At 48.3% G+C, this 25,086-nt stretch overlaps 1 protein-coding gene across 1 annotated transcript in view; it reads left to right on the forward strand.

The window, feature by feature from the left end:
- Positions 1–2,276: 2,276 nt before the first annotated feature.
- Positions 2,277–25,086, forward strand: part of VLDLR (very low density lipoprotein receptor) — a 30,437-nt gene continuing 7,627 nt past the window's right edge. Inside the window, exons 1-10 of the mRNA NM_001286978.1 lie at positions 2,277–2,367; positions 14,584–14,703; positions 18,421–18,543; positions 19,951–20,073; positions 21,797–22,168; positions 22,267–22,389; positions 22,477–22,599; positions 23,058–23,177; positions 23,326–23,451; positions 24,485–24,656. Coding sequence (NP_001273907.1) covers positions 2,286–2,367; positions 14,584–14,703; positions 18,421–18,543; positions 19,951–20,073; positions 21,797–22,168; positions 22,267–22,389; positions 22,477–22,599; positions 23,058–23,177; positions 23,326–23,451; positions 24,485–24,656 — 1,484 coding nt within the window. The 5' untranslated portion in view covers positions 2,277–2,285. The remainder of the gene's footprint in view (positions 2,368–14,583; positions 14,704–18,420; positions 18,544–19,950; positions 20,074–21,796; positions 22,169–22,266; positions 22,390–22,476; positions 22,600–23,057; positions 23,178–23,325; positions 23,452–24,484; positions 24,657–25,086) is intronic.

Genomic DNA, 25,086 nt, shown 5'->3' on the forward strand with positions numbered 1-25,086 from the left:
TATTGATTCCACTCATCCTTCTACCACCTTTCCTCACCTGTGAAGTGACACAGCTCATTTTCAGATGGTCTTTCAGAACTCTGAGAATATTGAGGATGATGCACCCCAAAGGTTTTACCATCACACCTTAATGCCCATTAGGTGAGCAACACGTGCATGCATTTTCGCTACTAAATGGTATAAGACAAATTTGAATTCAATTTCACATGCAACATGTGTATGGCTGCTGCAGTTTGCATCAAATGTTTAACCACAGAGTAGGCAAAACAGCAATCAAAATTAGTTATAGTGCAACACTCCACCAATACAGAGTTAAGCTCCTTAATATTTATCAGTCACGAGATCCTCTGGCCCCACCAAACTGTATCCTGATCTGCAATCTTCCTTTTCTTGCCATCTCCTGGATACAGTAAGTTCCTAATAAAGATCCCATCCGATGGCTAGCCTTGACAAACACCTAGAAGAACCAGGGCAAGGAGAACATAGCTAAGCAACGCCCACCACTTCTCAGGTCACCAAGAGAACACCGCTAGAATGTGGTCCTATCGAAACCTGTGAAGTTTGGGTCATTGGGTAAAAAAATACCTTCAGAAAAAAGAAAAAAAATAACTTAAAAAAACATACGTAAACCCTTTCATTTAAGAAGGAGAAATAGCTTGGTGTGCCCTCCAACTCTTGTTAAATGCTTAACAGAGCACAGCAGACAATGCACGTCAGCCAAGGGCATGTGTGCAAGAAACATGAAGCAAACACACGTACAAAACAAATTATAGGCTCATGTGCTGCCAGGCACAAAACAAGAATCAATCCTTAATAGGAATCTTGCCTTACTTCCTTTCCTCTTAAGCCTTACAATTGGGATGTTACAAAGTGTACCAAGAAGAATAAACCGAGGTTCCCCCTTCCCCCAAACAAGAAAAGGTTAAGCTTTTAATTACAGGCCCTCAAACTATCATTCTGTGCAATTAGCAATTAACTATAATCGTTGATGAGAGAATGCAGGGCTGCCCTAGCAATTTCCCTCCTCCCAGGCTGGGTTATTTTAGTCCCGTTCCATTACAGAGAACCAACCACAAACGCGCGCACACGCGCGCGCACACACACACACACACACACACACTCTCTCTCTCTCATTTAAAAACATTTAATTTTTAGCGAAAATGGCATCTCGGCGTGCGATTGGGACAGGCACCCCGAACCCCACCTCAGAGCAGCCCAAACGTGTCGAGCCCGTCCCACTCCATCACTTGCGGGTGGAGGGAGGAGGCCCGAGGCAGACGCTACCTACCATACCAGCCTTACACTGCCAGCCTCTCTTTGGGGCGCAGGAGAGGGTGGCAGGGAGAGGGAGACTCTTGCCGCCTTTGGAAGCCGCAGGTCCCCCCGGGGCCGCCGGGCCCAGTTAGCGGCTGGTGGTGGCAACAGCAGCAATAGTTGCATCAGCGCTAACTGCTGCGGCTGCATTTACGGTCGGCGGCTGCCCTGCCGGGAGGGTACGGCAATGACTGTAGGGAGCGCACAGCTGCTGCCGCGGCAGGTTCCCTAGATCAGGAAATTAGGGCAGGCACCGGGGATTGGAGGCGAGGGCGGCGCGCGAGCCAACCAGCGGCCGCCCCGGGCCCCCGTGAGCCCCGGGCGGACGCGCGGAGCAGCCGGGCCCCGGGAGCAGTCCGGGTGGTGGTGGCGGCGGCGGCGGCGGCCACGGCCACTCACGCACGCACACACACTCGCACACCCCCTGCGCGGGCACCTGGCTGCCCAGAGCTTATGAGAGCAGCGCGTCGAGGGGACCGCGGGCTGGAGCCGCCGCTCCCCCCACGCCCCTCGCTGACCACTCCCCCTCCTGCCCCCTCCTCGCTGCTCACCCGGCAGTCGCCAGTGTGGGTGCTCCGCGGCCGGCTCGCTCCCTTCTGCCTTCTTCTGCTCTCGGCTCCCCACCCCCTCTCCCTCCCCTCCCCTCCCCTCCCGTGCCCTCCCCTCCTCTGCAGCGCCTGCATTATCTTCTGCCCGCAGGCTCGGCTTGCACCGCTGCTGCAGCCCGGGGAGGTGGGCGGGTGGGTGGGTGGGTGGGTTGGCTGGTGGGGAGGAGATTGTGCAAGTTGTAGGGGAGGGGGTGCCCTCTTCTTCCCTGCTCCCTTTCCCCCTTTCTAACTCCTTCCCCCCTCCTCCTCCCCCTCCCCCCTCCCCGCCCCCACCTCCTTCCTCCTTTGCGAAGGGCTGGTAACTTGTTGTGCGGAGCGAGCGGCGGCGGCGGCGGCGGCGGCGGCACCATCCAGGCGGGCACCATGGGCACGTCCGCGCGCTGGGCGCTCTGGCTGCTGCTCGCGCTGTGCTGGGCGCCCCGGGAGAGCCGCGCCACCGGAGCGGGTGAGTGAGGACGCGCCCCTCCGCCGGCTGCCCGGGCCCGAGGCGCGGGTCTCCTTTTGCGCCCCCCCCCCACCTCCCCACCTCCTAGGAGGCGCCTCTGCGCTCCGCTCGCCGTCTTTCCCTCCCAACCCTGGTGGCGCCTCTGAGCAGACTGTCAGCGCCGCGGCCACGGGGAGCCGGGCTTGGGGGACAGTGGGATTGGGGGTGTCCTGAAGCCTCGTCTGAACTAGGCGTCCTTCCCTTCACTCTGTCCCCCGAAGCCACTGCTTTGCGTCGTTTTCACCCCGCTCGGCCGGGGCTGGGGCATGTGGGCTTCCGCGCACCGAACAATGGTTCTGTCTGCGCTGCCGGGCGGAGTGTTAGGAAGGAGGCAGAGGGCCGGGTCGGGCCGAGCGGTGCGCGGGAGCCGGGGCCGCGCTCCTGGGACCGGCGGGGGGCGGGGGCGGGCGACGGCGGGCGCCTCCGGGGGCGCGGGGCGCAGGTCTCGGCGGCGAGCCCCCGGCGCGGGGAGCGGGCTCACGATCGATGGGCGGCAGCCGGGAGGCTCCAGGGAGCCACTACAAGTGCGCAGCCTGCGCACCCGGACTGCGACCTCCCGGCGCCCGGTGGTCTCCTGGCGTGCGGGTCAGAGGACGAGTGCGGCTTCCAGGAGGACTCCCCACGGGTGTTCCTCCCCTCCTACCTTGCCCCTCCCGCCCCCCTCGCGCCGTGTTTGTAAACCTCTCGGGTCTCCCGTGGAGCTGAGCGGGGGGAGGAGGGGAGCGGAACCAAGACTTAATCAGGTTAGTTTGCTGATCTTCTGTTCCCGGTGAGATTTCCTCGAGAGGAATGGAGTCCTAATCTAGCGACTGTGTAATTAGCCTTCATTCCAGACAATAGATCAAAGGGAGTAGCGCGAGGGCCGGTGGGGGCGGCGGCGACTACGGTGGTGCCCGGGGCTGCCGCACTGGGCCCCGGAGCCCTGTCCTCAGCCGGCCTCCCGGCTGGAGAGCGCAACTTTCCCGGGCAGGGACGGGCAGCCCTTCTGGGGCTCGGGCCAGAGTGCCGGCGCGTCCCCGGTGCGAGCTTGACAGCACGCGGAGGGGTGGCGGGTCCGGGGGGCGAGGGCGTGCAGAGAGCGGCCGCCCCGAGTACCCCTCCCGAGTCCGAGCTCCGGCCGCGGGGGGCTCAGGAGGCCCGCCTGCCTGCAGTCACGTGTCTCCCGAAGCCGGCCAACTTTCAAGTGTGCGGTCCGGTCCGGCAGCCTCCCGGGCGGGGGTCCGGGGGTTCGCAGCCTGCCATGCCCCCGGCCCTTTGGCTCCGCTGTCCCGAGCGAGCGTGTGAAGCTGGGACGGGCTTCTCTGCCCTCTGCGATTGGCTGGCCGCCCGATCACGTTTGGGCTGGTCACATGGCTCCGCGAACTCGGACGGTCGCAGCCCGAGCAGGAGTATCTGTAGGGGAACGCAAGGCGCCCCACAGCCTCCTTCGCACTGTCCCCTCCCGTGCTCTCCCCAACCTGGACTCCTCGAAGAAGGCGAGGCCTGGAGAGAGCCTCTGAGGTGTGACCACAAAGCTAAGAGCCTGGGGGAGCCTTGCCCGCAAGAATTTTCAGACTGGAACATTAATCATTAATGGATGAGCAATACTAACTTATTAAATGATTTCTCAGGATCGTTCCATGACTTGCATGATACTTTTCATAACACTTCAAGAGACTAAGGTGTACCAGAAACTACGGATAACCGCCCTGGAGGTGGGGGGAGAGATTTTGTTTTTGCTGTATGTCCTCCTCCTCCTCCCTGTTCTTTTAGTTTAACAGGTAGGAACTTTCCGTTGGAGGCGAACTTTATCCTATAGAGTGCTGGGAATGCCCTTGAACTCATGAAATGAGTTAGTTGAAGCCATATGGTCACCTTGTATTAGGTAGGTGAGGGTCCCTTTTGCTCTACGTCACATGTGAAATACGTGACATGCCATGAAGAGTGACACACCAAAGCCCAGGCAAGACTTAAATTCTTCAAAGGAAAGGAGGCACATCATTTTTCAACTGGACAGACTCTGGGGTTGGCTGAGGAGGTAGTGACCTTACGCCAACCCAGACTGGCTTTGGTCTGAAGTTCAAAGCCCCAGGGTATATGGGCTGACTTTCTGGCCCTGGTTTTGTGTGCATCCCTTCTTCCCAACCTCTCCTCCCCCAGATGTGCTCTTGGTACTGGTCTAAAATAGGACCGGGCAGGGATGCTCTAAGATCCCGTCCAGAAACTTAGATCGGTCTAACTACAGAAGCTAAAACTCAGTGGTGTAGTATACCTGACTGCAAGTCCCTGGGAATTCTAGTACGTTTTCCATCAGCCTAGGTAGTCAGTCAGGCTTAGGATGTGGGGTACCATACAGCATCATTAAAGCCAGAGCCTAGAAAAACCAAGGTTTTATGAGGGCTCTTCAGAGATGGCTAGCACCTAGCAAAAGAGTAGACAGAGACTTCTCTTACTGTGGGAGTAGGTTTGTAAAATGAGACCTGGAGGGATAGGAGACAGGAGGGCAAGGAGAAAATAAACTTGACCCACCCCATAGCACCAAGGGAAAGTATGGCAGTGATCCTGATCCCCGTTGAGGCCAAAGAACGAGCATGTGAGCCTGGACTCTTTAAACAAGGATCACCAGGCAAGTGACAGCTTCCTGAAGTCTGAGCAATCGGCCTGTTGCTTGCTACATGTGACATTTAGCTATAATGTCCGTCCTGTGTTGTTTTGATTCTCTGCTTTTACTGCTGGTGTCCCCACATTCCTAATGCATGTGTAAAGGCCAAGTTCAGTAGACCAGCCAAATATTAAGACTTTACCATGATCGACTGCATATTTAAGCAGTAAGCCTTCCTAGCAAGGTAATTACGGCAGTCTCCGTGCTTAAAAGAAGTGAAGTCCTGATTGAAGTGTTTCTGCCTTTCATAAAAATTGAATAACGATAAATTTGATTTCACTTGAGCAGTTTTACTACCATTTTAGAAGCGACAAAAAGTAGTTACAAGCCCCTTCTATTCCAGAAGTATCAAACTGGTGAGACTTCACAAGAGCTCCCAGAGTAGAACATGGCCATAATCAAGGAAACAGGCAGCTCCCAGCCACACGGCTTTGGGTTTTGACCCAAAGACCAGAAAACTCAGAGCACAGCATAGACGTACAGACAACTCGTGTTAAAAAAAAAAATATCTAGACCGTTTTCTATTTCTTACAGAGTGTGAATGAAGCTGGCTTTTTTGGTAGAAGGAAAAGCAACCAAGTATAGGCAGTTACCTACTTGACTTTAAGTCATAGTTAAATTTACTTTGGATACTGACTGTTCTTTGGAAAGCCACCTTCTCATACCAGCCTATGAGAAATCAAATGCCTCCAAGGGTTATGATAAGGTCTGCAATGACATTGATGATAAATGTACCTGCCTTAGGAGAGTCAATCAGGGCCGGGCTCTCCAGAAGGCTAGTTAATAGACTCAAAGTGCTTAGTATGTTCCCTTCTACTGTAAGTTAATCTCAAGAGAGTACTTAGGGTACAAGGAGACTACTTCCAAGACCAAAGGTCCAAAGATACCTTCTGCAAAAGTGATGGATGAGATGTACCTGTTGAATAGAAGTGGTCCAGGAACAGATTTTTGTGCCCATCTAAAGAATTTTTAGCTAGCAAATTTGAAGACTGGTAGCTTTTAAGCTTTCAGACGGAGTGTGACATAGCTCTAGCAGAATCTTGTTTGATGATTTCACTGTGTATTTTCCAATGTGAATCGGTGTCTCCTTGCTAAGCTGTTCTGTTGGCTTAGCAATAAAAACTCTAAGTGTAGTTGATGCCACCTCGTTAGATAAACTAGCCATGCTGCAGGAACTAAATGAGAGGGCAGGTGATACTGTAATGTTAGCATCCTTTTTCCTTCATGTGATGTGTCCTAGGAAAGCTTGGGCCTGCTGGTTATTTGTGGGCTCAAATTCAGCAAGAGCATGCCTCCTGGGTGCCATGAGATTAAGGATAGAGATTATGCCAAAAAAAAAAAAAAAAAAAGGCTTAATGTTTGCTTGGGGAGCCTTTGACTACTTTGTATTTTAAAACTGCTGGGGGGGGGGTGGGCGTTAGGGGAAAGGTATGAACGCTCTTACATTTAAGAGGCAGAAAGTTTAAGATGGGACCATTGGCTGGAGTGGTTGATCTTGCCACCAGCGTGGGCCTTTTGGGTTGGCCCTACTAGCTAGGAGCCTTTATGTATACACATGTAATTTTAGGGGGTGGAGGTGGGGTGGAGCTTGCAATTAGCCAAGCAAGAGAGATGATAAAACCTTGATGATAGACATTTGTGGATTACTTCACGTGCTTATATGTTATAACCTAATACTTCCCCTAACTCCAACATTTGCAAGTTACTTCACATGTTAGAACTTTATTCTTTTCCCCCCAAATGCTCTGACTTAATAGGGTTCCTATTTTATAGACTGCCTCTAATCTTTCGTTTTCCTAAGAAGGCTTCCCAAAATCTGAGTTATTAACTGATCTGTAGGTTCACTAAATAGGTGGTAGATTGATGTCAACATTCCTTATACTTCTGCTTAAAACCACTTGACGACCATCTACTGAGCATCTAACCATGAGCCACTTGGCAGCACCAAGCATGGGGAGGACACAGTAACTAGGCAGGTGGTCCTCTCTTTCATGGCATTTGGTCTAGTGGGGAAGTCAAATCAAGAAATCAAAGTTCGCCTGGAATAGAGGCTCTGGAGAGGAGTGAGCAGATCCAGTATTTAAGCCTTAATCATAAAAGAGGCACAGCGGCTGAAGGTTGCTGGAGTTCCCACTTGCTACCTGTGTTACAGAATACAATGTTTCCCAACTGTCACCAAGAACTCAGACTCTCATGTGACAAAGTCAGATGCTATTCCATCTCCACAGATGATCTTACAAAAGTGATCAGATTCCAGCAACCATGGGTTGCTGCCAACATTACTAAAGAGCACTAAAGCAGGTCCCAAGTGAAATCCAAGTCTTACACATCAAATTTCTAACTCTACCAGTTAGCTGCCGCTACTGTTCCCTGTGTACTGGAACCTCGCTCTTCACAGGAAAATGAGGCCAGATGTACCTACAGTGACGTACTCACTGTGATAGATAAGTGTGGGAAAGCACACAGTTTTTATATTATCAAGTGGCACAAAGATGATGTGAAGGTACCCCCATGGGCATAAGGAACAATGGACTTTATAACATAGAGCCTTTCAGAATATTCTAGTTGGTCAAACAACTGGTCATGTGTTTCAAGTTCAGGAAAGCTGGAAGGAATGCTTTGGAAAAAGTCTATAGTTCAAACCAGCTTTATCAGTGAACTAATGAATCAGTTGATTCATCCAGGAATACTCACTAGTGCCCAAAGATACTGGAGATGTCAGGAACTTGGTCCCAAGTTACAAAGATAAATTCTAGGCCCTGCCTTGGGGTAGGGTGAGGGGGACCTCCACTTGTAGAGATGGAAACAGGCAGGGAGGGCAAACACCTCAGTACACGGCAACTGTGTGACCATCAAGAAGCAGCCAGACCACACTTGGTGGGTCAGGAAAGGAATAGAGGGCCTCCTTCAAAGGGAGACATTTGTGTATACAGGAGTGACAGGAGCAAACTGAGACAGATCAATAGTGAGGACACAGGCCTGGGGCAAGTGGGGCTGGGGGCATCCCTGGGTGTACTCTGAGCCAAGGGCTGGTGGGAAGCAATAGGGAAAAGTTGGGGGGAAATGGGTAGGGAACCAGACTCGGCCCTTGAGCCAGTGAGAAACCTAGAAGTGATCCCATCATTGGCACTTCAGGCCGGTCTAGGTGGCTTGGGTCACCATCTTGATTTGGATGGTTGATGTGGCAACCTGGAGGAAGAAGGAACAGATCAAGGGAGGGATGAGAGCCCAGATGGAGCCAGGGATGGATGGCAAAATATCAGGGGAGAAGAACCTGGCTCTCCACGGGACCAACCTCCATAGGTTGGAGGAAGTGATGGAGCCCCCCAAGGATAGGGGCTTCTGGCAAAGAGAAGACAGGCTTTAGAAGAACCTCTTTACCATGTAGCCCTGTTAAGGCATCTAGATAAATTTTTCCTACCTAATGGGTACAGAGGCTTTGCCTCATGCTGTCACCATGATTAATGTCCGTTGTAAGAATGGCACTGAGCACTTGTGCCCATCCAGCGGTGGGTGTGCAGGCTTATCGGGGTAAGAACTATATATTCCACCCTGAAAAGGACATGGTCACTTCCACTGAGGGTAGAATCTTAGCCTCCTAAACTTTGGGCAGTGGTTTCAAAGTGTGGTCAGGAACCAGCAGTGTCAATACCATCTGGGAACCCAAGAAAGGGAGCTCTGTCCCCACCCTGCTCCAGCTGAATCTGAACCTCTGTGGGGGGGTAGGCCCAGCAGGTGTTCCAACAAGCCCTGTGGGGATTCTGATGCCAATGAGAATAAGAGCACCAGGGACCTAGCATCTGCCTCCCATAGAAACTGTAAGTTCGAAAATAGTGAAAGAGATTATAGAGAAAAGGAGAGAAAATGAGTGGGGAAAATCAGAGAGGGTGACAAAACATGAGAAACTTCTAACTCTGGGAGATGAACAAGAGGTAGTGGAAAGAGAGGCGGGTGGGGGGATGGGTGACGGGCATTGAGGGGGGCACTGACGGGGGCACTTGACAGGATGAGCACTGGGTGTTATACTATATGTTGGTAAATTGAACTCCAATTTTAAAAATACATAATATTAAAAAAAAAACTCAACTTCGCAATATGCCTCGATTTGACTGATGTATCCTGGACAAGACAACCAAGCTGTGTAGTCCTTCTAGAAAAAACCCCGCTGAGGATACTCTAGGCTTTTTAAATTTTATTTTATTTTAATTAAAATGTGGCAGGAAGGCTGTCTTTCGATAATAAGACTGTGTTAGGACAGTATCATCTTGACGGGTGAAACTACCTACCTCATTCTGGATTGATTTAAACTGACTCTGTTACCCAAGTTACCAAAATCAACAGAATATTTTAAGGGGAAGTAGTCCTGCATTAGATGCTTTAGATTCTGTGCATGTTCAGCAGTGTAGTATCTGAAGCCAGGCCACCTGGGGTTCAAATCCTCATTCTGTACAGGCTGATCCTGGGCAAGCACTGTACTTCCCTTCTCTGTCCTCTCCTTACCTGATACATAAAAGGGGAACAGTAGTACTCAGAGTGGAGGATTTAGAATTCAGATGAATTAAAAGACTGAAGGCTTAGAGCTGTGTTTGGCAAATAATTTTGAAAGCTTATTTACCTATGATTCTTAAGATCATCTCAATCTGATGTCAGTGGGACAAGTGAACTCTAAGATTCACTTATTTCAGCGAATCAGAAGGATTGACCAAAGTATTTCTTTTTAAGATTATTTATTTATTTATTTATTCATGACAGAGAGATTGAGAGAGACAGGGGCAGAGACACAGGCAGAGGGAAAAAAGCAGGCTCTGTGCTCAGTGGGGAGTCCAATGCAGAACTGGATCCCAGGACCCTGGGATAATGATCTGAGCTGAAGGTAGGTAGATGCTCAACCACTGAGCCACCCAGGTGTCCCTGGCCGAAGTATTTAACAGCTTTCAGGCAGTTCTTAGAAGTGCTTTAGAGCCTGACAGTAGGGCCGGAACACAACCTCCGTGCCCGACAGCTCAGGCTGTCTGCCTGCCTTCCTCTCACTAACTAACCTCTCCTGAGAGAAAACCACTTTGCTGACTCGCAAGTCTGCTTATCCTAAAATGAGTTTTAGCCTATGAATAGAAAGATTGGCATTAAAGAAGCAGCAGAAGTGTGACTAAAAATAAATGCCCTTGGCGGCCCCAGAAGTGGCCAAACAAGTGGACTAAAGACATTCCTGTAGATAGCACCCATATCTCAAGCAAGGAGGAGAGGGAGAGGCCCCTGAATCCTGGGCCCCGCCAGTCCCAGGAGAGTGGCAGCCTGAGCCTCTCTGTGCTGGTTCAAGTTCAGGTCTGAGCCTGATACTCAGAAACCTCCCCGTACCCTGGGCAGCCTGGAGCCCTCTAGGGAAAAGTGCAGCCTACCATGAAGGCTTGGTATCTACTGTGAGGTCTATGCAGTTTCCCACTGACCCATTAAAACTTGCAGGGACAGTCAGGCAACAGTAGGCTGACATCTATGTGCATTTAAACCCCTGAGTTTTGGGACGCCTGGGTGGCTCAGTGGTTGGTTGAGCATCTGCCTTCGGCTCAGGGCGTGATTCCGGGGTCCAGGATCAAGTCCCCCATCAGGCTCCCTGCAGGGAACCCGCTTCTCTGTGTCTCTCATGAGTAAATAAATAAAATCTTTAAAAATAAAGACATAAATAAGCCCCTGAGTTTTTTGGAGCCACTGAACTGCCAACATGTCTGGGCAGCAACGTTCACTCTTGAGGTGAGCAAGGCTTCTGGGACAAGGCGCCTTAAGGTCAGTTTGCAGGGTCTGATTCTGCCTGGGCAAGTGACAGAATGAGCAAGTTAGTCCTTGGCATGGGTGGGCCTTCTTTCATTACAAAGGTAAATAGCTGTGACTAGGTACATATGTGACTACATACAAGTGACTTCCGACCCCCTGACCCAGAGGGGCAGGGATAGTTATTCTAAGTATTAGAGCTCAAAGAAGATCCAGATCAAGGCCAATGGTTTGATTTCTTAAAGCAACAGGAAGAACCCTTTTCAAATTCTTTCACAAAACTCAAGTATTGATAAAGAAAGCCTTCCTGGCTGAAACAGGCAAAACACCCAGGTTCCCCGCTATCATGGCCTTTCCTCCACCCACCCCCAACTTTAACCACCCTTTTGGCACTAAGGCATTCCTATGAATCCCCATGGCTTTGAGGAACCTGCTAAAAACCACATTGACTCTCAGCTGTTCACCTTTCTGGGCAGATAGATCTGGAGATATTGGCTGCCTAGAGCTTCTACTCCTAGGGTTATTTTTTGAGGCATCAATCCATGTCTTAGCTTAGCCTAAAGATTAAAAGCACCTTGGGGGAGAGAGGAGGATGCCTGGGTGGCACACATGGTTGAGCCTTCGACTCTTGGTTTCAGCTCAGGTCATGATCTCAGGGTCAGGAGATCGAGCCCGGCACTGGGTGCTTGGTGCAGGGTCCGCTTGGAACTCATTCACCCTCTCCCTCTGCCCCTCCCTTCCCATGCTCTCTCTAAAATAAATCAATCAATCTTAAAAAGAAAGAAAAAAACAAATAAAAGCACGTCGAGTGTAGACGATTTCAAGCTCAACTGTTCCCTTTACGAAAGTAGACTTAAGGGTCACGGATGAAAATAGCCTATAGGTCCACAATCCTGTAATCCCCCAAAGGCTGTGGAAATCAAAAGCTCCTTAACTTGTTTGGTGCTTTCGGTTCTCCTGGAGCTCTGTACGGCCGTGTTCCCAGCCGAGCACCAGAGGCGAGATGGAGAATCTTTTTGAAACTTTGACGGAACACCCACAGCGTTGCAGTCTGGCCGCGGTCCCAGCACGGGATCCAGCCTCGGAGCTCTGGCCGCCCTGCACCAGGCGGGACGTTCAACAGAAGCCAGGGCCACATTCTGCCCAGGAGCAACCTCATAACCGAATGCTTAGATAATAAGAAACTGAGGCATGGCCATCAGGCCTACGGTCTTACCTCTCTTTAAAGAGAGGGTCCCGTATGAGGGCAGCTAGCCAGCCTTAGCCACCGCCACCTCCACCCCCACCCCACTCGTCCTGTGAAGGAGCAACAGCATTCAGTAGCTTTCTCCACTTCTAACCTCCATCGCTTCCCCCCTCATAATACAGGGTCACGTGTGTGTCCCAGTAAAACACAGTTCCAGGACTGTTGGGCAGAAGCTTGGGGGGAGTGGAAATAGCTCAGATAAGAAAAGGTAGACATTAAATTCCTTTTTGTCTTAAGGAATTGGAATAAAACACTGAGAAAATGCTTATGCTTGTCCTGAAAGTCTGCTTAGGATCAACTCTGGAAGCAGTGCTGCTGGGATCTTACTCTCATTTCTTACTGCTGATCGTTCCTTTGCTGCCATGATGTTCAGAGACCCTCCTGGAGGTGCTGGGGCACTAAACGCCAGCCTGATTTCACCTGTGTGCCTGTATTTGATCCCAGGCCAGCTTGCATGTCTAGGAAATCTCTAGCTTCCAAAGTCATTTTTAAGATCTTCCAGGTCCTAACCTTGAGTGGAAAACCATCATTTGACACCTACTTCTGTGTCCCTGTCCAAGTCTGATTCTATGCTGACCTTTTTATGCTTTATAGGCTTTACCTTTACCTACAGTGTAGGTGTCAGTGTCTGAATTTTTGTCTCTTTTTCACTGAACAACCTTTGGTACCTCAAACCTTTAAAAAAAAGTTCAGAGCCTCCATCGTACCCTAACTGGAGCCTGACTGTTCTAACTAGACTTCTATTGATGTTGTTTGACGACAAACTGTTCATCTGCTACTTTCACATTAAGTTCTCTAAATAAATTCTTGCCACTCCCACAGCCCTCAAAGGTAGTAGGGATAGAGAACTAAAGCCAGAGGCCCCTGCAGCAGATCCCCCCAGCAGCGAGAACACTGAGAGGCTGCTGGAAATATAGGGATGGATGGGGGAGGCAGCTGCTTCTCTGCTTTGGTTGAACAGTATAAAAGCCAGCTGCTGACTTCTCCCAACAACCTCTACCCTTCTCAATCCCTGATATCTTATGCCAATAAGATATTTGTGAAATGAACAAACGTTGTGAAATATAGGTAGAAAGTGCCGTCAGATCATACTGCTTTGTATCTGGGTCCCACCTTAACCAGACTCTTGGGAGCAGAGTGGTACACACAGCTTATGAATACATTCAGTATCTAAGAATGGAACCACACCCATGTGGTAAACCTGACTTGGACTGAATTCTAATCTCCCTGGGAATTAGCCACAAAACATAGACCGCCCCCAGATAGGAGGGGCTAGCTGATAGTAGGGAGGCCAACGGGAGTATTGTATACCAGGCACAAGAGTTCCAGTCTGTGCTTGTCACTGTAGTGTCTGTCTTTAGGCCGGCATGCCACAGCTGCAGATGCTGGAAGGTGGCAGGAAATCTGCTTGGAGGGCCTAAGTAATCTGCACGAGCCATAGGGCACCCCTGGTTGTCCTGAATATTAGCAGTATATTTATATTAAGCAACCAGATCGTTGGCCTTTTAGCTCAAAGAAATCACATCCTCCAGAAGAGCACATGTACTAATGGTAGGAAACACCTGAATGTTAGCTGTCCCATGCCAGGCAAAAACGAAAAAAATAACAAAACTAAGTGTTCTACTTACAAGGATTAGTTCATACCACTGTGTGAATTAAATATCCATACATCGAGTGCAGGAAAATAGAGATTCAGAGAAATAGAATCTGGGTCTGTGATGCTCCCTCACTTTGTTTTTCTTCTGTTGCTAAAAGTGATCTCCCTTTACCTCTCAACTATAACTTCTTGATTTTTATCTTTGAGCTGTTTTGTAAGCATGTCTTTTTCTAATTAGACCTCAGATTTTAAAATGAGGACATTAAACCTCTGTCCTGCCCCCTCTTTGCTATCATTCTTTCTAAGTCTCCCTGAGTTTACTTGTAATAGAAGCATCATCCATGAATAACAGTACCAAATGTGATCAAGAAATGCCATTAAAGGGTTAGGATTTGGCTGATTACAGTTCCACAAGGGAGTTAAACACATGAGGGAAATGAGTCCAGGGGCAAGTGAGTCCAACCTAACTCCCCATGGTCTCTGGGAAATCTAGGTTCCTTCTATCTTGGTCTGGCTCCATTGGCCCAGGATCTCTATTCCAGCCACCATGCCCAATTTTCAGGATCCAGAAAGGAATAAAGGAAAGGATAATGGGTCCCCAATCCCTTTGAGGATATTTCCCAGAAGTTCTATTTATCATTCTATTTATATTCCATTAACTAGACCTTAGGCCCACCCATGGCTGTGCCTCACTGCAAGAGAAGCTGGGAAATCTAGTCTTCTCCAGATGGCATTTGCCCAGCAAAGAATTCAATCACTGCCTGTCACTGCCCCAATGCCCACCCTGCCCTGGCCCCTAGAATGTTCTAGCCTGCTGAGCCTGCAGCTCTCCCTTTGAGAAGTACCATGTCCATGGGTTTTGGGTAACTTGCAGCTCTAACTTCCCATGCTTGTATCCCAACTTAGCTAAGTGCTCCCTCCTGATTTTAGGAAGAAAAGCCAAATGTGAACCCTCCCAATTCCAGTGCACAAATGGCCGCTGTATTACATTGCTGTGGAAATGCGACGGGGATGAAGACTGCGCTGATGGCAGTGACGAAAAGAACTGTGGTGAGTAAGGAGCCTTGCAGTGTCCCTCACGAGGATGCATGCACGTCACTAAGTGTGATCTTAGCTTCTTAAATGTTTCGAGGTTCTGAAAATAGAATCCACTCCTAAGAGTTGCCTTGACTCCAGGTCCCAAAAGTCTCTACATCTTGGTCTAGAGGAATTTAGTTGAATGTTTGACATGGGACTACCAGCATGAGTGTGGAATGTTGAAGATCAAGTGGAGGTCCTTCCAAATGACAGGACCTGGTTTGTCAGAGGTCAGGCAAACATTCAGTATAGGAAGCTAGGAGAGGGGGCAGGAGGACCAGAAGTAGAGACAGGAGCTTGCTTAGAACAGACCTTCTTTTTGTAATTCTCAAAAAGCTCTGATAGCGCCCCCCAAAGAAAGTAAGTCATGAACAGTAAGAAAACCCCTCAGGTTTCAGGGGGTTAATAAACTCCTGGCTTTGAAACTACGGGCCCCTGCCGATCACAGATCAGATAAGTATTTTTAATAATTGCCGACAATAGATGCTAATTCTAAAATGGTAGGCAGGGTAAAAGACATTCTTTCCCCCAGAGAATGGGGATATACCGTCATACCCACCGATCAACGTCATCCAGAGATCATTGTGAGAAATGCCTCATGTTGAGCCTGAATAGCTGAGAACTACGTGTCAAGGTGGCATTTAGGCTACCTTGAATACATGCTGAAATTTATTTTTTGATCCCTTTGTTCTGTGTCAGAATCTTGAAACAAGATTGTGTGTGAATGTTGGTGACAACATTGTCATTTGCCTTTTAATGGATGTTATTGAAAGATGTCTACAAACTAGAAATACAGAAGAAAAACAGAAGCTAAAGGTAGATTGCATCAACTGCTGTCTTGTTATGCCCTTACCTGCTTCTTCATGCGTCATTACAAAAATGGCATAGCGTAAGCATCAGGGCAGGCGGTCTTATGCTTGAGCTCGCTGGAGCAGTATCGTGAGTGTTTGCACACCAATATGTGGATTAGCAGCCCATTTAGAAACCTAGGATGTCCCTTCTACAATCTCAGGGAAGAAGCATCTCCAGTCTCAGGACCAACAGTAGTCCTCCGGGCACTACTTTGCCATCGTGTACGTTCTAAAGCTGGGATTTTAATCTACTCTACAAGACATTGAGTTCATGTCACTTCTAGGTTACCTAGGTAATAGAATTCCCTCACGAAATCTCTCACTGGAAGGACTCACTATTGGCAACTCCTCTCTTGGTGTAAGTAGTGATTCTTCCTCAATTCTAAAGTATGTACTTGGCAAAGCCCATTGTTCTTTCTTAGAAAGTAATCATTCTCTTCATGTTTCAGAAGCCTTCTCTGACCATCTGACTAACTTGGTAGCAACTAACCTGGGTCATCTTAGGAATCACCCCTGGCTTTTCCTAAAGTAGTCTCCACCTAAGTAACTGCTAGATACACGGCAGAAGGGTTTGCAAGAGTGAAGGGGGGATATTTATGTACTGAAAATCACTCCAGGTGGAAAAAATTAAATAAATTCTTGGCCAGAATTGGTCTCTGCCTCCAAGATATGAAGGTATAGAAGGAAAGTGGGAACACTGCTCAGGGTAGCTCTGCATACTTATTTTGAGATGTTCCTCCCTAGAAGGGAAAAGCTGCACAATTGCTTAAAACTCATAAAGCCACACTTCTTATTTTTCCTGTGCAACCTCTTGGTAGTGAACTGGGCTGCAGTTTCAGCAGGGCTGTTTCTTTCAAGCATGTCCACCAGCATTCTTAGTCAACTACAGCTTAGAATCCAGAGCCATGTGTTTCCATCAGCCCCATGGAACTCATTCTTTTACAAGTGTGAGGCTGACCTGATTAATGAGTAACTTAGAGACTCTGAGTGGGTAACTGTTAGTTCTCTTCCCCTTTGGCACACCTACACTGCTATCCATCTCTCAAGGCCCCATTCGAATAGACTTTCTTTACCCTCCCAGTCTGTATTCAGAATGGAAGAGAGATGAACTCTAGAAAGCTTCCATCACTATTTATCTTTTGCTCCAACACTTTGTAGCATGGCCAGCTTGTCTATGTCTACAACATTTTATACGTCTTTAAACCACCTTGTCTCTCTATAATTACTTCTTGCTTCCTCTTCCTGAGGACCCTCACAGGTTGGGTTACAGGAAAATCACTCTGCAGATGCTCTGGCACCTTCCCACATGCTCAGGAGCACATGGCCCTCAGATACCGCTTTTAACCATGAATACCAGAGTTTGAGGATTTCAGGGATTTCAGAGACAGGTACAATTCTAAAAGCTAACATGGCCTTTCTTGTTTCCTTGGCTACACAACTCATGTAGATGAATAATTCCTTTTGGATCATCATGATTCATCATCACATCTTGAGTTCTGGGAATGAGCTAGAATCATTATTTTCCTGCTGCACAGTGTCCAAGGCTAAACCAGAGTGGCCCTCTACTTCTGTGTCCTCTACACTCTATGACTTGTCCATAGCTCAGACTCCAGACTTGAAGTAATCCATTTCAAGTTCTCAGCAAATTGTTGGCTTTTAGCTGATTTGCCATTTACAGAATGTTCGTTTGAGAGGAAGAGCATAAAGTGGAAGTTTAAACACACAAGCAAGAAAGAATACAGCTTGGGAAGGAGGGGCCTAGAATACTCTATGTGGCTGCTTATCAAGACTCATCTGACTCTGACTTCCTTATGGCTAAGGTGACCAAACCACTCAATTGGCTTAAGAGAGTCCAAGTTTATGCTTCTCTTCCTGGTATAGTTAAGTGTCCCCTTTCCACTGAGATTGTCTCAATTTGGACAACAAATTAATTGCATGGTCATCAGAATTACAGGAGAAAAGGCCTGCCCTAGTCAGAATCAGTAACAGAACCGATACCTTTTTAAGGCAATTTTTCACTCTAGTCATCAGTTGTAGACATTGGCAGCTTTCATAGCTGATGTTACTCTGTCTCTTGGATTCTAAATGTGACCTCTTTTGTACCCAGGTTTAAGCTTTCTCTATTTCTTACTGGCTGGGTTCCTCTGCCCCCAACAGACCTATAGGAGTGGCAATATTCACTCCTGGGGCTTATCCTTCTGAATCTACACTAAACCCATGCACTCTTAGGAGATGCTCCCAGTAGAGCTGTATTGTGATCAGTCATAGGATGGAATGTTTGGCTTTTTTTCTTTTAAGATTTTATTTATTCATTCATTCATTCATTCATTCATTCATGAGAGGGACAGAATGAGAGAGAGGCAGAGACACAGGCAGAGGGAGAAGCAGGCTCCATGCAGGGAGCCTGACATGGGACTTGATCCTGGGTCTCAGGCGGCACTAAACCGCTGAGCCACCCGAGCTGCCCGAATGTTTGGCTCTTAAACCTTATGAAGCACCTGAAGGGCCTGGAAGAAATGCACAAAGAGAATATAACTATTACTTAAACTCAACAACAGAAAACAGGCAAAAATTGTAAGGTATCTCTGGGTTGTAAGGTAAGGAGCAACTCCTGTCTTACAGTGACTTCCATATCCTCCCACTCTCTCAAACAAATACCTTTCTCCTCTGGAGGAAAAAAAAAGGATTTTTCTAGTGTTCTCCTGGCTATTGGCAGTTGAGCACTAATTCACTCAGTTTCATTATTGGAGCAAAATATATCAACAGGTAGTTTTACCTCCAATGGGAATATAAGGTCTCAAGTGACTTTAACTTTAATCCTGCCAATACGCTTTTGTAGTAAAGAAGACGTGTGCAGAGTCTGACTTTGTGTGCAACAATGGCCAGTGCGTCCCCAACCGGTGGCAGTGTGACGGGGATCCTGACTGTGAAGATGGTTCTGATGAAAACCCAGAACAGTGCCGTGAGTGACTTGCTTTGGACTTTTAACTTGCTTGGGCTGTTTCGTGTCTCGTAGCTCTAAGTATGGTTTCATCTAAAACTTGGTTTTAGTTTCCTTTGCCTATGTTGATGTGTAGGCCAGTGGACTCCTAGGTCAGCCAAGTCATTAACAGTTGATAAGTGTCCTTTACCGAATGTCCTCCCTAGTCTAACAAGACTGACATTCTCTTGGGTAGCTTCACTATTGAACATTTAAGACCGAAGCCAGCCGATTTGATTAAGAACTCCTTGACTAGGTGCACACATTTCAAATATTTGGTAATCATGACTCTGAGCAGATGGTACTCTGGTCCTGGAAGCTAAGTCAAGATATGAGGGTTCCCCCTTGGGCCCAGGATAAACTTTTAGATGCATAGCTTATGTTATGAAAAAAAAAATCTATTACTGAAGGGGTAAGGTGGCTAGAAAGAGGGTGACATCATGATTTTTAACAAACCTGGTACCTAAGGTTATTAAAGTACAGTCAAGCTTACAGCTTACTTTTAATAAGAGAAATTACGTAGGTAGGCAAATGTCTATCTGTGTCCTTAGGTGGATAGGCAGGGGAAGGTCTGTGGCATCACAGAGGAGGAAGATTTGGGACAGATAAATTGGGATCATGTGACTGTTGTGATGAAAAAAGTCGTGGTGTTCATTTCCATGCGGTAGAGACCTGCCCAAGCATGAACAGTGCAAATCGAATAGGAACCAAGTTTAGTCTGGAATAGGATCCCAAAGCACAGAGAAGCAGAAAGGAAGATGAATGCCTCCATTTCCATTTTTGAGGCAAGAAATCAGAGGAGTGATAAGAACATTGGTCAGGGCGGGTAAATCACCACAGGTAAAGAGGGTCCACCAAGTCACGGCCCTGAGTCTTAGTGAAGGGTAAGTGACCCAGTGAGATCAAGAATCAGGAGGTGTCCCTGTCTTGTAGACCCAACGTAGGTTGTGAAGAAACCTATATGGGAATCTAGGCAGGGCAAGACTTCACAGGTGTCAGGCCATCCAGCCTTTAATGAAGTTGGAATTAGGTGACCTTATCTGCTGACAGATAACAAAAAAAAAAAAAAAAAAAAAGGTCAAGGAGCAGGCCAGCCAAAAATAAGCCCAACTGTGCCAAGTAAAACAGAAGTCCGAGTGGAGCCTGCCACGGAACCTTGAAGGAGTAGCACAGTCAAGGCTCTGGGGTGTCCTGCCAAGCAGCACGGTGGGCATGGCCTCCGAGCAGCAGAGTTAGCCAGTGATCTCCCCAGGCTTGGACTAGTAAGTGGAATGTCACGCATTCACCAGGCTGCTGAGTTACAGGTGTGACCACTTGCAGGCAGCTCAGGAGCAGCAGCTTTGCACTGATGCATTGAGAGGCTCTTTTGAGACTGTATATCATCAACAGATATGAGAACATGCCGCATAAATGAAATCAGCTGTGGCGCCCGTTCTACTCAGTGTATCCCAGTGTCCTGGAGGTGTGATGGTGAAAATGATTGTGACAGTGGAGAAGATGAAGAAAACTGTGGTAAGAAGATCAGTGTTGAGTGGCTAATCCCCCAGACCCTTTTTCTCAGAGAAGGGTGGGCAGGGGGAAGGAAGCTCACTGGAGCGTCAAGATGCAGCTCCACTGACTCGCTTTTCAGTGACTTCACTCTCTGCTCAGCTACTTGGCCTTCCTAACTGCCCTAAAACTCTGACACAAGTCCCCCTGGTTACTGACCACTGCTTGCTTTGGTGTGGGCTCCTAGGCAGATAGAAATGAGAAGGTAAGTCATTCAGGGCGCTGCCAGTTAGAAGTAGCGCAGAGAGGCCATGATGATGTGGGCATCTGTGAGTGTTAGGACAGGGATTCACGGGCCTTCCTTGCTTGGGCTCAATAAAACCATCAGGAAACTAGGGCCAGCAAGCTCATTCCTAGGTCTCAGGGTGGCGTCTGCTTCTTGGAAATGAATTACTGGAGAAGCATATGAGCACATCTTACCCCCAAACTAGATTCTTTCCCCCCCCCCCAAACTAGATTCTCTTCTTAAGCTTTCTAAAGGTTAACCTGGCACAGAACCATGCTAACCACCTTGCCAGCAGGTACCCAAAGAAAACCTCACCCAACTGATGGTGCTTTTGTCTCTTCTCATAGTTCCTGCCTGTCAAAGTGAGCTCTGTTTCCTACGCTTTCATGTTTCTGTTCCTGGAAAATGTGTAATAAAGTGCTACATGTTCCAGGAGAGGCCCTGGGAAAATATCTGGGTTGAACAAACATTGCTGTGAGCACTCTTTCAAGCTACCGCCCTTTTATAGAGTCCCTAGAGCTACAGCTCCCAAGGCTGACAGGCCCGGGGCCTCCTGACGCAGCAGAGTACTTGTGAGCTGAGCGTGCTTACAGTCCAAACACCAGTCTTGCGTGGAGAAGTCAACTTCTGAGGTCAATAACACTGCACCTAGTCCAATGAGTTTCGGTGTTCAGTCTTAGAATTGAGCTTTATGTATTGGTAAGCCCTGGGGCTGCCAAGTGTTTCCCTTTTAAATCTTGCTTCCCAAGAGAGTCGTGGTCTCTACCCTAATTACCACCAAATTGTGACCTTGATTCATTCGGCAGGAATTTGAGTCAGAGTACAAACTGGCTAGTCTGCCTCGCTGAGCAGCAGCAGCAGCATACCAGAGGACTAGACCTGAGATTCTAGCCCTAGCAGTGACTTTCTAACACTTGAAAATATTTAGGACCCATTATCCCTGATCCTCATTTGAAGGACCGACAGAGAAGGAACCAGTAGGGTAGCATAACATGATGGCTTCTTCTTAGTCACAGTGTCATAATGCTTTGTTATGAGACTCTGATTGCCTGTATACCTGATACGTGGTAGTCTCAGCAGATGATCTGAACTGATTAGATGTCCATTTAGAGATAGCTCAGTCTTTGCCGTTCAAAACGAAATCCCCCGGTCAGGTTTAAGTTATTCACTGCTGTCCCTTTAGGAATCTGGTGTGGTTCTCCTCTCCAATTAACTTCTAGTCTTCAGCTCTTTTTTTGGTCCTTTATTTCTCTTCTTACTCAAGTGTCCCTGCATCTTGCACACTGAGACTGCTTACTAGTCCTCCAGGAACTTGGATATTGGTGGAATGACTTGGCTTTTAAGCGAAGCTGGAAAGCTAGGGCCGGTGGTTGGAGATCCCGCATGTCATGCTGTGAGACGAGAGCCTGGAAGGCATGCCGGTCCCGCAGGCTCTCAGTGTGGCCTGCTCTCTCCCCGCAGGCAACATCACATGCAGCCCGGACGAGTTCACCTGCTCCAGCGGCCGTTGCATCTCCAGGAACTTCGTCTGCAATGGCCAGGACGACTGCAGTGACGGCAGCGACGAGCTGGACTGCGCGCCCCCCACGTGCGGCGAGCATGAGTTCCAGTGCAGCACCTCTTCCTGCATCCCCCTGAGCTGGGTATGCGACGATGACGCCGACTGCTCCGACCAGTCAGATGAGTCCCTGGAGCAGTGTGGCCGCCAGCCCGTGATGCACACCAAGTGCCCAGCCAGCGAGACCCAGTGCGGCTCAGGCGAGTGCATCCACAAGAAGTGGCGCTGCGATGGGGACCCCGACTGCAAAGACGGCAGCGACGAGGTCAACTGTCGTAAGTAGCCACCTTATCAGTCCCACCTGCTCTGTGCCCCCCTCTCAGGGTCTGCCTGGATGGCTTGGCTGACCCTTCCCGCCCCACCGCCTCTGCAGCTTCGAGAACCTGCCGGCCTGACCAGTTTGAGTGTGAGGACGGGAGCTGCATCCATGGCAGCAGGCAGTGCAACGGTATCAGGGACTGTGTGGACGGCTCGGATGAAGTCAACTGCAAGAACGGTGAGGGGCTCCTCCTGGGGGTCAGTCAGAGGACTGCTCTGAGCAACCCCACCAAATGGAATCTTGCTTTTGTGTTTCTCGTTGTAGTCAATCAGTGCTTGGGCCCTGGAAAGTTCAAGTGCAGAAGTGGGGAGTGCATAGATATCGGTAAAGTATGTAACCAGGAGCAGGACTGCAGGGACTGGAGTGACGAACCCCTGAAAGAATGTCGTAAGTGGAGGGGTTGCCTGAGCACAGTTGGGAAGGTTCATGACATCACCCCTAGCTAATGCTGGGTGGACCCTGCACAGGGCCTGCTTACACCACTTTTAAGGAACCTAGTCCAGTTGTTGGGCTTCAGGGTGGCATTTTTTTATGCCTTAAAAGCAAAAGCAGTGACAGACTTGTTCATAGTTTTAAATTCCTTAAAGATAACTCATCAGCAATGGAGATACTTGGCTAAGTACTACGTAGCCAGCTGGTAACCTGCCAAGGAGATTGGGTTTCCTATTCCCCAAACCCTCTGAGATGCAGATCTTGAAGACAAATTTTTGGACCTTAGGAAAATCATGGGTTTGACCAGACTAATTAGATAAGCGATTGCAAAAATCCGGGAGTGTAAATGTTAATCAGAGCACATATCAATTTGGAGTAAAGTGTGGGGTAACTCTGGTCCCTTTTTATTTCAGACGTAAATGAATGCTTGGTTAATAATGGTGGCTGTTCGCACATCTGCAAAGACCTAGTTATAGGCTATGAATGTGACTGCGCAGCTGGGTTTGAACTGATAGATAAGAAAATTTGTGGAGGTGAGTCCAGGAGGGAGCCTCAGCCCTAGTGCAGGGCGGGTGGGAGGAGGCTGTTGGGGGTAGGGGTAGTAGAGGAGGAGATGGGAAAGGACAGCATCTCACTATAGGTCATGTAGGAGCAGAAGACTAATGTTCATTTCCCTCCTAGATATTGACGAATGCCAAAATCCAGGAATCTGCAGCCAAATTTGTATCAACTTAAAAGGCGGTTACAAGTGTGAATGTAGTCGGGGCTATCAGATGGATCTTGCCACCGGCGTGTGCAAGGCAGTAGGTAAATGGACTTGGACTGGTGTTGCTACCTTTATGAGTAACCGCTTGCACCAAGGGTACAGCCAGTGATTCCCAAGAATCAACTAAATATGGAATTAAAATAGTATACAGCCCTTCCTTGACTTATGATAGAGTCTTACTCCAATAAACCCATTGTAAGTTGAAAATATCCTAAGTCAAAAATGAATTTAATATACCTAACCAAATAAATATATATATACCTAACCTACCAAATATCGTGGCTTAGCCACACCTGCCTTAAATGTGTTCAGAACTCTGAAGTCAGCTTATGGGGGGGGCAACATCTTCTAACACAAAGCCCCTAAAATACTGAATGTCTCATGTAATGTATCGAGTACTATACTGAAAGTCAAAAGCAGAATTCTTGCAGGGGTGCAGGTAGATGTCAGTGCATTAGATGTTCACACCCTCGTGATCCTGGGGCTGGTGGGGAGCTGCGGCTCACTGCCACTGCCCAGCATCATGAGAGAACATCATAAGAGAGGACGGTCGCACGTATCACTGGCCTGGGCAAAGATCCCAACTCTAAACTCGAAGTGTGGTTTCTACTGAATCCAAACCACTTTTGTACCATTGTAAAGTTGAAAAATCCTAACTGGAACCATCCTAAGCCGGGGACTGTCTGTACTCCGAGCAATGCTACTTATTCACAGTGCCGTATCCTACGTTAAACAAAAGATCCTTTCCCCGGACACCTGCTTTGGTCAGCTTCTTTTGCATGTGATACCATGAATACCTACCAGGTTTGCTTACTTTCTGCTTCCCAAAGTTGAGTGCAATCTGTGAGTAACGTGCCAGCCACCCTCCTGTTGAATGCCGTGACCCCAGGACTGCCTCCTTGAACAGCGCAAAGTGCTTGCAGTTTCCTGGGGGCACGGACTGCTGCCAGCACACTCGTCAGGTGTTTCAGCGGTGCCTTTACTTTATAGATGCTCCTCCTTTGGGAGAAGGTGACTCGGAAGGACCTTGCCTTCTCACAGCGAAACTTAGTAAACCTGACTCTTGTCTTGTAGGCAAAGAGCCAAGTCTGATCTTCACAAATCGAAGAGACATCCGGAAGATTGGCTTGGAGAGGAAAGAATATATTCAACTAGTTGAACAGCTAAGAAACACTGTAGCTCTTGATGCAGACATTGCAGCTCAGAAACTGTTCTGGGCTGATCTGAGCCAAAAGGCCATCTTCAGGTAACTTGAGTTCTCTGCTTAAGTGCTTCAGCCTAAGTCTTTGACATGTGGTCTTTGGGAAGGTTTGGAGGAATTTCTAGCTCCACTCTAGCATCTAATTAGCTGGGACTCTTATGTCTGGACACTGATTGATTCTTCAACTATTAAGTTACCATTAGTTCCTCATTAGAAACTAACCATCACGTATGAAGTAAAAGGTGGCTGTAGCTATAGGATTATAAACAAAGGACATCTTCACTTCTCCTCTTGTCACCCCTTACTCTCTAATTAATGGATACCTTTTTCATAGTTGCTACCAATAGAAATGGTAGTGGCAGCTTTTTCCTAAGGGGAACTCTAGAAATTCAGATGGTAGCCACTGCACCAAACAGCTTTGCTTAGAAATGTGTCATTCTTGAATATCAAGGTGTACCAGCAGCTACATAACAGT

This window comes from Canis lupus, chromosome 1 (assembly GCF_011100685.1).
Source record: "Canis lupus familiaris isolate Mischka breed German Shepherd chromosome 1, alternate assembly UU_Cfam_GSD_1.0, whole genome shotgun sequence".
Lineage (NCBI taxonomy): Eukaryota > Metazoa > Chordata > Mammalia > Carnivora > Canidae > Canis > Canis lupus.